General features: G+C 42.9%; 1 protein-coding gene across 3 annotated transcripts in view; it reads right to left on the reverse strand.

Annotated features, from left to right (window-relative positions):
- PPM1H (protein phosphatase, Mg2+/Mn2+ dependent 1H) overlaps nucleotides 1–13,485 on the reverse strand; it is a 143,636-nt gene that overhangs the window by 54,285 nt on the left and 75,866 nt on the right. For all 3 annotated transcript variants that reach the window (XM_040595044.1, XM_040595042.1, XM_040595043.1), the window contains exon 4: nucleotides 5,617–5,729. In XM_040595044.1, coding sequence (XP_040450978.1) covers nucleotides 5,617–5,729 — 113 coding nt within the window. The remainder of the gene's footprint in view (nucleotides 1–5,616; nucleotides 5,730–13,485) is intronic.

Here is a 13,485-nt window from a genome sequence, read left to right on the forward strand (position 1 = left end):
GAAAGATGGGATTTGGTCGTATCTCCTGAGTGTGACTAAGATGTCATGATCTTTCCCAACATTTTTGGCTAGACAGGATCAGACTTCTCTACCTACCAAACTGCAGTCAGTGAAGGAGAATGTGTGTGGGAGAGACTTGCTTCATCTTGAATTCAGTCTCTCCTTACTACACAGGCTTCTGAGCAGACCAGGCTTAAGTTATCTGTTGCCCTGAAATGATCAGACGTTTACTATTTTCAAGTGATTTCATCAAAGAATAATAATCTAAAAGGGGATATGCACATAGATTGGCCAAAACACAATCCTTTAGCGTTGCTCTTGCCTCTTGGGAAGCATCGTTTTAGTATCTGGAGAAACAAGAACTTCAGAGGATGAAGACAAGTTACCATGGTCCCAGGGCGAAAAAGGCACTGCACATGGTTCAGAGATCTGCGGCAATTTTTGTCATATCTTTAGGAGGACACAGGAAAAAGAGTGCTTCTCCAAATACTGCTGACTGGAGAAGCTTAGTAACTGAGTTAATCTTTCCTCTAGAGACCTCTAAGTCTTTATGAAGCATTGTTGTTTATGCAGACACAGATGTAAGGAGAGAGAGGACTTAAGCAGACTATTCAAGGAAAACGGAAAATATACACCATTTAGATCAGAAGATGGGTAGTTAAGAAAACCAGAAAATTAAAATTTATTTAAAATACTGTAAATCAAAGTCTAAAGCAAAATAGCTGTACAATAGTAATGCACTAGAACACTTTTTGGTTTCCATCCTTACACAGTGTTAGCGCTTCTGGCAAAGAATCACCCTGCTGGACTGGCTTGAGGAAGAGGCCAGATACAATGAACCACAAAAATGGGTCAGAATCATAAATTCTGACTTCTCAGAAATTCTATTTAAGCTACAGTGCCAGTCAGCAGATACGTGGCTGTTTCCATGCCTCTCTCATTTACTCCATAGAAGCAGATTAATCTCCCAAATTTGACTTCCTACAATGAGAACTATGCAGGAGGGAAGCAGCTGACAAGCACCATGACAAAGAGGAGAAAGTATAAATGTAGTGAGATTCAAGACAAGCAGCAAATCCAGAAACAACTGAAATGATAAACAAAGTAGAACTCAATTTTCAATTCACTATTTTATTACACTGGGAAAAGTCAGTGTTACAAACACTCTCCCACATCTGGGCACCTGAAGCACCACTGAAGCTGCTTAACCTGCACCCACATGGAAGAACCACCAAAAAAAATAAAATCCACATTCACTAAGTAAGCTCCCACCATTTAACAATACCAAATGCCTTAGCATTAATTCTACTCTTGCAAAAAGGAGGGAAAAAACCTATTCTGGACATGAGGACTTATGTTCAAGCAGAGGGTGAATATGCCCTGAAAACAAAAGCACAGGGGAGCAAAAGCAAGGAGGCAAAAAGATGATAAAAAAAGCTGATGAAGCAAAGCAAAAAATCCAGTGACCCTTCAAGTCTGTGAAGCCTCTGAAACATCAGGCTCTTTGCTTTGATCCCATGTTCTGCCAATAAATCAAAAAAGCCCAAGAACCCATCTGCAGATTTAGTGAGTGTTTCAGGGCCTGTGGAAAAGTCAAATCAACTCGTGGTGTTCTGCTTGTCATATAATGATAAAAGCACAGCTACCCTACATGGCTCCAAGCACAGCACAAAATGGCAGTGCCTGCAGTCTTTGAGCAGCTCCTTAGCCAGACAACATGAAAACCAGAAGAACACTCGTGGCAAAGATAGTTAATACGATCATATTGCATTACAGTCACTGTAGAGATACTGGGCAAATGTTATGTTGCATGACACTATACAATAATTGGGCAGTAATCAGTAAAAACATAAAGTCCCTGTTTTACTACTGCTTCATCACTAGGTATAAAACAACATCCTAATAAAGAGCATAAAACTAAGAAGAACTGAGATTAACAAGGCGTGTTATGGCAACTTAGAAGTAAAAGTCACTTTAGCAATATAAAATTGAACAATACTATTTAAAAGAATGAGCAGAGAAGATTTACTGTTCCTCATTAAAAAAACCAGCTATTCCAAAAGCCTGGCCTAGTTACCACAGTGTATAGGTCAAACTGGTAAGCAAAGCACAGCACCTCAATGCTCACCAGAAAAGCACGCTATGTTGGATAGCGGACTATAGCGCTATCAGTCCCTAATTAGGTAACCTTGCATGGGGGGTGGGGGGTGCATGAGTGGGTGGAGAGAGCACACTATGAGAAAAAGCTTTGGCCAATATTCAGACATGAATTTTGACTGTACAAGTAGGTATATTTATGGCAGAGTCCAAGAATGATCAGACAAGCCATCAGAGAACGAAAGCAGCTCCCTCCAAGTTGTTTTTATCAGGCTCTGAATACATCACCTCATTTTTAGCAGGGTTCTGGTATCATGTGCAGTTAACATATAATTATTAGAGAACTGTGATTGCATCGTTAGCAGCAGTTTAATTATATCATTGACATTAGTGATGCCATAACATCAAGCTCAATAATAGTTCATAACAAAACCTACAATTAGGACAATTTTTCCTCCCTTTTACACCAACCAAAGTGTTCAGCCTGGAGAAGCCTAATAGTCCATACAGAGGCGAGCTAGGGCTGAACCTGAAAGGATTGCTGGCTGGTAATTTAGTAATATGGTAATTAAAGTCTTTTCATGATGTAATTACACATCAACTACAAAAGGACAGCTGCTATACAACACTGCCAGGGTACGTGGCATGAAATGATTAGATTTGAGAAGCTTTGGTGGTTAAACTGAATACCACAGACATAAGTCTGAGGTATAGCTGGCACCGCATAGCACATTATTATTCAAGTCTCACACTTGGCGCTTCCTTAGTCTCATTGTGACAGTAACAGTTTGTTACACATACCTTGGTCCTGTGACAGCAGAAGCTGTTCAAAACCCACCTTTAAAAGCTTCTGCTGTTTTGAAGTTGCCTGGAATTAAAAGACCTAACCTTCTGAGCAGAGGCAGTACAAATGAGGTTTGCGTGAACCCAGAATGTTTATTTCCCACCCCTGCAGCTCAAAATCTTCTGTCTGTGGGAAATGTAACTTGATTTATTTGTAGGCTTTTTGTGGGGATGTGGGGGGTGGTGGTGCAGAGAAGGGAGAAGGAGAGTGAAGACAGAGAAGAGGCACAAACAAGTAGGTGAACTCAAAGAAACTAAAGGTCAACTGAAGAACTAAGGGTTTTAGCATCTACTTCCAACAGCAACAAGCAAAGTCCCCTGTTTGGGTGAAAAGACAAACCCACCCTTCTTCTCAAGAGCCTACAAACTTATTTTTTTAAAGTAGTTTCCTTATTGTATTTCTCACTGCCCTCATTTGTATCTGTACAAACTGTGAAGTTGACCACACAAGGCATGAGACAGCAAAAAGAAACATACTTTTCCAATTAACACAAACAAAATTTCTTGGCTACATGACCGGGCTCTTAAAACACAGGAATGCATTGTGCACCCTGGCAGTAGGCAGACAACCTCAGAGCTGCTGTTCTAGTCCTAAAATGTCCTTTTAGTGATGAGGAGCAACTTAGGTGTTTTGCAATAACTGTTTTTCCCCCTGAAACATGGAAAGTGGGGATTTGGTAGGAGAAAGGCCCAAATCATCAACTGATGGATCTATGCTTTAAAGCTTTTATTTTCTTGAGCTAGGAAAATCTAGAAGTGGGCTATTTGAAAGTGAAGTATCTTGGCAATTCAGGGAATTTTCAGCACAAGGAAGGTTTCTGTGAGGTCCATTTGGAAAGTACACCCCCAAATTATTTTGGATCTGGAGGGACTCTTACCTACAAGATGCGAGTAATGAGTAGAAAAACTCGAGGCCTGGTTCAGACAAGACCCAGTCTTGCTGATGGCTTCCCTTCTAGTTCCTGCTCTTCCCCTTCTTCTAAAGAGATGCTTTGGATGGGCTTAATGAACATTCAAAGCCTCTTGAAGACTTAGTGTCTGTAATTACAGTGGACACTGGCACCAACTCAAAATCACCGTCAATTTCTTCCCATTGGGTATCAGAAACTGCAACAGACCCGAGGCTGCTCTTGGGGAACAGAGGAGGAATCCTGGGAGAACTGGAAGCAGCCAGCCCCAGTCATTTAAGAACAAAGATCTCAACTACGTAGAAGTAGGTCCTGCAAGGCCAGTTTTAAACAGCATACTTCTAAGAGACAATAAAGCAATTTAGTCAACTCGATGGAAGAAACTCAACTGTATTTCAAGTGCAATAGCACAAGAAAATATGATTATTTCTAATTTAATGGCAAGAGAGGTAGAATATAGTGCAGTGGTGCTTATGATTGGAGAGGTGGTCTGCTCAAACATGTACGCAGCTACCCTCTACGAGGATTCACTTGACATTTCATGCAAAAATAAGGTTCAAATATGTCACCTGTCAAGAGGAATTAGGTGAGCAATTTGCAATACATACAGCAAGTTCAGCATCTTAAGAAGAATCATGAACATGAAAAGAATAGGAACTTTATGCACAAAGGATTTCTCTTGACTTCCTACACAGTTTAAAGCAGCGAGGGGCAATAAAAATTTTAGGTTTAAACTACAAACCTATTTGCTTGAGTGCTGTGTCTGTAAACACATGGCCGTACACACTAGAAACATAAACTGTGTGTGCACAAACCATAAACAAAAATGTGTAATTGTAGCAGTCTTCACCTAAGGACAATGTGGTTTGGTACCTCTGCAGACTTTAATTACTCGGCTGTTAACTAACAGAACACAACAGTAGCCTGTCTCATGTGGGGAACTATTCTCCCTGGCCTGCTTATGCAGATCTCTGCTGTGAACGTCTGAAGTCTTGCAAGAATAGCCTCATCATCTCTGGTGGTATGGGCAAAAAGCGAGAAAGTGGAACAGAATGCAAGTGAGAGATTTCCAATAAGCTCCAAGCTTTAGTTAAATACAGAAGGCTAAAGCAAAACATTCTCATCACAATTTTTCAGGCATCCAACTTCAAAATACAATGAAGCAACAACTCCTGAATAACAGCATTCAGTTTCAAGAAAGGGACAAGTACGTTAGCCACAATGGGACAAAGTAAAAATCCTAACCCACAGTAATCTATTTCCCTCCTCCCCCATTGCAAAAGTAGCAGCTATTTGCTTACAGATGACTACCTTCAACGATATTAAAACCTGAGAGCCAGGTGGCTTATCAACAGTAAGGGTAGCATCAGGAGCCACGGGACTTCCTACTGAACCAGTCCAGCCCCACCAGCTGTTCCAGATGCAGTCACCTTGTCAGAGTTCAACACACAATTCTACTACACACCCAACAGCTCTTCTGTTTCAATGCCTTTTTTTGTGTCTTCCCGCTTCCCTGCCACCATCAAGTCATTCAGAAACTGCTACAGGGCCAGAAGTGTCATCAGCCTCCCTGACTGCAGCCACCACTCAACAAGATACTGGAAACCTATCACTGCCATTTGCATTAATTTCTGCGAGAACCATTAAGTGTCCAGCCAAGAAACAGAATCCTCTTGTGATACTGCCTGCAACTAAGGAACTTGGTAACACCAGACCTGGGGGAGTTTGGGGTGAAGGAATAAAGCGGGAAGACACCACACTTACTCACCTGCTGTCACCAGCATTTGCCACGTAAAGCTTCCCCAATAAATACACCACCACAAGTGCTGTGCAGCCACCAGAAATATTATACACGGTCCTCTCTCGTTCTATTTGCAAATCCTATGGGAAAAAGAGAACCAGATTTATAAAGATGGCATTGCAATCAATGTTTTAGAAAATGAAGGTTCCCTCCCCTCCCCGCCCCAATAACATCTTTCTTAAACTGCATGTCCCGTTGGCTTTCTTTGTTGTTGCAGCTATGGCCACATGTTCAGGAAGAACAGAAAGTCAAGAAGTACCTATTACTTATGATACAAAGATGTTTGGGACAAATCAGGACAGGAGACTGTAAAACATCAGGCACCAAGGAACAAATTGCAACTCTGAGCGATGCAAGGGAATTTGCTACAGAAAAAGCACAAGGAAAGGAAAGATAAATGTAGCTTAACAACAGGTACCTGGTGGTATAATTGGAGAGTGCTTTATATAGACAGTAAATAATTAATGAGACCTAGCTATGACATGAATTACTACCTGCTCTTCAAAAGGGACACTAAGATCACTGAGCATATACCTTTACAAATAGCAGCAGGGCATGCTCACACCACAAGGCTTTCCCCTCAGAAACACAGGGAATGGGTGGATGCTAAACTTAAGGGCGTGGGTGGGTATAAGGTCAGTAGAACATTATTTACTGAAAAATACCAGGCATTCACTGACTGTCCAGGATGAGCCACTGTATTTAACCCTGTGTCTCACCTCAGTATTTTTATGAGGTCCTGAAAATGCTTAATTATTATGCGTGTGCACAGGCCCAAATTTACGGAGGCACATGCCTGCTCAAATAGTTCTTCCTGTGTTTAGCTTCCGACTGACTCGGAGCGCAAGAAATATTATATATAAAAAAGTCCTCCTGCTTAACAGAAGTGGAGAACAATCACACCCATCATCAATCAATCAAGTCCAGGAAGGAAAAAATATATAAACATGTACATTTATGTATGTATAAACATAGTGTCCCAGGAAAGCTTGGAGAATTTAAAAGGACAAGTAAATGAGCTACTTTTCAGTACTCTATACATTTTAAACAAAAATTGAAGTATATGTCAATTAATTCATTCTGCCCTCTTAGTTTACTTCGGGGTAATAACATAACATGCTACAAATTACCTTCCTCTCCTGTGTCCAGAATCAAATCCAATTTCAAACTGGTCTTTCCTTGTAATACTGGATTCAAACAGGGAACATCGTTGAACATTGCTATTGCAAGTACAGGCAGATCTTTTCCAGCTAAACCCTGCTTACTTGTATGTGTTTTTTTTGTTATGAATATATTTGTTTGCCTCTGTGTGTGTGCATACACAGACAGAGCTATACTTCAGCCATTTTCATATTTGCACTGAGCAACAAACAGTACAAATTGTCCACGCCTTGGGATACAGGATTTAGAGCTTTATTTTAGAGCTAAATTTATCTGAGGAAAAGCACCACAAGAAATGCAAACCATGACAGCTGCAATTTGATTGAAAATCTGCAGAGTTGGAGGCGGCCAGGGACCACACTGTTTCTTAGAGATTTTAGGAGGGGGATGTGACTGGGAGCAGCAGCTGGGATGCTCAGCCACTGTCCCAAGCAGGCTGGGCAGAGATGTCTGTCACAAATGCCGTGACTCCTTGCTGGCTGGTGTACACAGGGCCTGATATAATTTGTACCATAAATACAGTACAGAGGTGGGAAGTGTGGCGGGGACAGCAAGAAACAGCTGCCCGACAAGGCCATCCCCTGCTGCTGGCAGGAACTGCACCCTGCTGCTGCCAGACTCGGCCTCTCCTGCTGGCTCCCATGCTCTCCTAGAGTTGTGGCTTTCCTTTTTTTTTTTTTTTTTTTTTTTCTCTTCTTTTGAAGCGGGGAGCAGGGCGGTCAGGAATTGAGAACCAGGAGGAAAAAACCACCTAGTCAAAAATCAGATCTGGTGGAACCTCTGGTCACAGACGTGGGCCTGTTATAAATGCCCCTATCGTAACCTTGCCATAGAGAAGCTAATCTTCCTCCCCACGGTTTCTATATATTTTTAAATAAAGTTGAAAAGAACAGTTCAAAGGAAGCAGACGTTTGTAACTATCAAAATAATTTAAACTTACAAATACTACAGTGGATTTTCCAGGCACTGCCAGGAATTTTTAAAAAAACCTTCACCTCTGCAGTTCAGAGTACCCTCTGAAACCTTCAGACAATATACAATTCCTCACCCGGTTTCAGTTTGTCGTATGTACACTTTTGCAAGTGCTGGAATGCCTAAACTAAAATTTATTTCTTTCAATGTGCAGAATTCAGAAGCATCTATTATAGGAGAGAAGACAGATAATCCTTAGGGCCTCATTTTCAGAGTTTCCTTTACTTAAACTAGATCTGTGTACTGGATTTTTTCAAATCATTGCTGTTCACGGGCTATTCTCTCTAGTCATTGTTCAGAATGTGAATTTACTACCATGACTTGCCAGAGTACATTCAGTGCCATGTATAATTTGATAACACATTGTTTGACATTTCCTTTTTTCTTTTTTTTTTTTTCGGCGGGGGAGGGGCAGGGCAGGGGAAAGAAGGGAAGGCTTTCTGACAGCTCAACAAGATTTGGGGGTGGGGGGACAGGATGGGGATATGACACAACAATAAAATAAAGCCCACCTGTGCTACTAACTCATTATGATGTAGAGACAGCAGCTTTCTATGAAATATTTTATAACAGTGCTGCTGGGAAGGTGAGAGTAATACAGCATGAACAGGGCCAGAAACCCCAAAATACCTCTGAAATTTAAGAGTGTAAAGGGGCTCATTCCAGACAAATTGGAGTACATACAAAACCTTCCTTGTTTTCCACTTGAAGAAAGATTTCAGGGCAAGCTCTCACCACCACCCCTTTTTTTTTTTTTCTTGTCTCCTTTTCTGTAGCATGCAGCTCATCCTCACATAGAGTCTGTGTGCAGGGGAAGAGCTGAGCAACACTGGGCAGAATCAAACAACACACTTTTTGGCCCAAAGGGCAGCCTCAGCCACTCACTCAGACCCTGATAGGGGAAAAGAAAAAAAAAAAAAGAAAAAAAAAAAAAAGAAAAAAAAAAAAAGAGGCATTTCTATATTCTCTATTCAAAAGGCTATCGCTTCATGCCAAAGCAGCAGGTATTTTAGTCTGTGCTCTGCGCCCTTTTCGGGACACACGCCGTGGCCTGGCAGGTAGGACGGGGTGCCCACCAGGGCTGCCTCACGCCCGGTCCCCCTGCTCCCCCCCGGGTGCGGGGGCGGCGGCAGGAGGCAGCCAAGCCTGCAGCGCACCGCGGGGTCCGTTCCCAGGGCAGGCGGTGGGGAGCAGGGGTTGCTCCCCCCACCGGTTACCGAAGCGGTGGTCCGAGGAACGCGGCCCGGCCCCGCCGAGCTCAGACCCGGGCTTCCCAGCGCCGAAGCACCGAGCTCGGCACGCTCATTAACGGCCGCCTGCGGGAGAGCAGGAACCCGCCCCACGGAGCCGTCACCACCCGCTCGGCGGCGGCTCGCTCGCGCCCCCTGGCGGCGGCCCCGCGGCGGGGCCCGGGCACCGGGCGGGTCAGCAGCCCGCGGCGGCCCCGGCTGGTCCGCCCGCCCCCCCCCCCCGCGGCGCCAGCGGCCGGCTCGTCTGCGCAGCGAGGCCGGCGCTGCAGCACGGCCGCACCGGCAGCCAGCCGCAGCTGCACCCGACGGTACGTTTCAGAAATTTAGGGCCTTGAGAAGAGAACGAGGTGCATTCAAAGCGCAGCGTCACCGCTACCGCACCGCACCAACAACCGACACAACTATTTTTCATCAGTATCTGTCCTCAGAGTAGGGGCCTCTCCTCCAGGATCTCAATCTTGCTACAACAAAAAGCAGCTCTACTCCCTACACGCACAGCATCGGGTATCTGCTTTAAAAAAAAAAAAAAAAAAAAAATTCACAAGGCATAACCACAACTTAACTCCTTAATCTGCTTTACCTCTGTTAAGAAGGCATCGCAAATGTGGAACACTGTTCCAGCCCTCCTCATCCCTACATCTATTTAATCAGAGATAGCATTTCAGGAGAACTGTACAACAGATGTTTCGTTGCACTCAAGATTGTTCAAATTAAAATGGCACCAGTCTTGCAAAAGCACCTGTCTAGATTTCATCTGAGTCAAAAATAAAAATTTTAATAAAGTGATGCAACGTATGCAAACTTATACCTCCCAATAAATCATACAGACTAGTTCTGCGCCATTTTTTCCCATCCAAAATTAAGCAGGGTTCAGTGTGGCATAGGTGCTCTCTCCCCTTAGTCTTTCTTTAAAACACTGCATCACACACATGTATACAAGGTTAAATACAGGGAAGAGATTATAGTTTGATGCTTCCATCCAGTATAGAACAACATTTGGAAACATCCCTCCTGGTACCCTAGAACTGAATCTATAAACATACATTCTAAAACTCATAAGATTAAAATTAGAGGACTTGACTTCCGATACCTTCAGAACTTGAGCTTATGTATTGCCTTTTAACTGGAATAATTGTATCACTGACAATTACTGACACTGAGTATTTTTTATTTTTTAAACAGGACACTAATTTATCTCGGAAGACAACACAGAAACTTGCTAATCCCAGTTCCAACACAGTCAGAGAACACTACCTAGAAGTACTTCAGAAAGGGGACAGCTTAATTGTTATACTTCTAAGTTAGGCAATTACTTGGTCTGTGTCAGCTTTCCAGTGTTTTACTTCATGTAGCTCTCAGACAAGCACTGCCCAAAGGAAACCACACCCAATAAAGGAAATACAATTTTTAAAAGCCTTTTGAAAAGGATGAATTGTATTTTATTTGAGACTTGAGGCACAAACAGGGAAAGCTCAACTAAAATTCAAAAGGCAGTGGGAGAAAAAAAGTAATGGTATGCTAAATGCTCCCACAAAAAAGGGGACAAACCCATCATTACATAAACCTGCCAGGTCACACTTCAAAACAAAACAAAACAAAAAAAACAAACCACAAGCATCTCTATCTACCCAACATTTTCACCAGGTTCAAACACCCTTAGCAGCAACAAGGGTTACAGGAAACATCACCAAGAAGTCTGGTCTGCCTACGTGTCCAGGAAACTTGAGCTTTCATGAACCGCCAGGTAAAATGATGGCACAAACTCTTGTACATTAAGCACAACTCAACCGCATTGACCTAACTCAACAACATCCATGATGTTCCAGTACAGAATAGGGCTGAATAAACTATGTGCTGTGGAAGAGGCCCAAAAATCTTCACCCAAAGACTGCTAGGAGTATAAACTAGCAGGAAGTTAGACAGGGGTAGGAGGAAGATCAATCATTGCAAGCATAGATTAAACTCAGGAGCGTCGATCTTATGAACTGCTCCCTTACAGGGACAAAAGAAAATATTCTTTTGCCTAAACGAATCATAAGCACAAGACTCCCCCAAAAGCTCAGATATAATTATCTATTGCTTTTTTTAATCTGACTATTTTTATAAGACTTCCTTTTAATGTAAAACTTAATGCTGAAATTACATTGCATTGTGGTAGACAGAGTCATTTATATAGAAAAGACCAGATAATGAACTTCAGCCCTCTGATAAAAAGCAGAAGTAGGAATTAAGGTACCTGATATGTAGCACGAACAAACACACAGGGAGGAAAATAAAATATTCTCTGGACTTTAGTTTAGAAAAAGGGAGCTATGACCCGTACATGGAATACCCAGACACCGTAACTAGCAAGTTATCCAGGGTTTCTGCATTTGTCATACCGTAATCCATAAAATCCTTCCCAAGCAGTCAGACATAAGCTGAGACTGTCTTCGGTGTAAACACCTACCAAACAGAGGTGTGAACTCAAAATAAAGCAGGGCAAAAGAGCCCTGCTCACTCAGACATGTTCAGGAAGGCAGCAATGGGTAATGCATGTGCTGCTCTCATAAGAAAGGCAGAGCACCTGCAATGGCCCTTCTTTACCTCTCACCTTTGCTTTCCAGTCCCATGAAACTCCCATTTCTCATCTCTCCTGCACTTGCAGCCAGTTTCAACAGGAGAGAGAAAGAGTCATGTCACTCTTCTGGCCTGAAAGTCGCCCCAACTAACCATGAAATTGGTGTCCCTCTCTTAAGCACGCTCTGAACCCACTAGAATGCAGGGGATGGGCAGTGTCATCTCTTCCCTTCTTTCTCAACAAATGGAGAAAGCTAGTCCTCCCTTTCTGAGAAAGGCATGCTAAACTGACAGAAGATTGTCATACATCCTCCTCTTTCTTTTCAGCTAGCAGAAACTGAGCCGACCAGCTGCAGTGAAAAAATCTGCTCGCCTGCCCCACATAACAATGCTATTATCCCCACACAGGATGCCAAGGCTGTGCATCCTGCTCTTGGACCTACCCACCTAGAAGTCCAAACCCAGTTAGCAGGTTTGTTTGCTTGCACTTCCTTGGGGAGAAAGGACAATCCAGCAAGATAATTGTTATTCAGAATTCAAAGTGAAGCACTGCTTTGTTATAATGACAACTCTGGTCTCCAATTAGCCGCAGGTAATAAACAAGATTCACCTACATCACAAAAAACAATGATCGAATACTTTCAGACAACAAATAAAACCTCTGAAAAACACTAATTAGTTAAAAAACCTTCTGCTCGAATAAGAGGCTTTTCTAAAAACAACAACAAAACAATTTAAAAAAGGAGAAAACAAACAAGAACAGATCCTCCCAAGATCTGATCCATACATACTCAACTGGCAGGCCAAACCTCTGCTCTGCCTGACAAGAATTATTTTTAATAACATGGGAGAAGTGAAGGGGGAAGGTACAGAGCAGCTACATCAATTACAGAAGAGAAAAAACCAGCCTTCCTTAGGGAAATTGATGGATATTCTTTTTCCTCAGGGTCATGATTTCCTCCAGTAAGAACATACTTCATGTCCCACTCACCCACACCCAACCTGCCTCAGTCAAGAGCTGCACGCACTCTCGCTACAGTCATGTCCTGGTTTTGGCTGGGATAGAGTTAATTTTCTTCTTAGTAGCTGGTACAGTGCTGTGTTTTGGATTTAATATGAGAATAAGGTTGATAGCACACTGATGTCTTAATTAGAGTAAGCACTACTTAGCAAGGTCAAGGACTTTTTGGTTTTCCATGTCTGCCAGTGAGCAGCTGCACAAGAAGCAGAGCGAAAGCAAAGTCACGACAGCTGACCCAAACTAGCCAAAGGGATATTCCATACCATAGAATGTCATGCTCAGTATAGAAACTGGGCGGAACTGGCTGGGAGCCAGCTACTCAGGGACTGGCTGTGCATCAGTCAGTGAGTGGTGAGCAACTGCATTGTGCATCACTTTCCCCTCCTCATCTTATTTTATTCCTCTCTTTCCGCCCCCCCCCCCCCCCCCTTCATTACAGTTATTATTGTTATTATTTCTATTTCAAATATATAAGCTGTTCCTATCTCAACCCACAGGTTTTACCTTTTTCTGATTCTCCTCCTCAACCCACTGGAGGTCGGAGTGAGGAAGTGAGCAAGCAGCTGTGTGATACTTCGTTGCTGGCTGGGGTTAAACCAGAGCAAGTCACTACTGTGCTTTATAAACCACCCCAACACTAATGTGAACTACAGGTCATTGGATCAAGGAAGCTGCCCCTCATCCATGTCCCTGATGTGACCTGTTTGTGTAGTTGTGGGCAATACAAACAAGGGTCTGTGGTGCAAGGAATGCTGAGAGCCTTTGCTGCTACTCCAGTAGGGCAACAAGGCTTTGTAAAGTGCATGCCCATATACACAGCCTTATGGTAACAGACAATGCTACTGTGAGGCAATACTGATTTTTATCTAAAAA

This window comes from Falco naumanni, chromosome 5, assembly GCF_017639655.2.
Source record: "Falco naumanni isolate bFalNau1 chromosome 5, bFalNau1.pat, whole genome shotgun sequence".
Lineage (NCBI taxonomy): Eukaryota > Metazoa > Chordata > Aves > Falconiformes > Falconidae > Falco > Falco naumanni.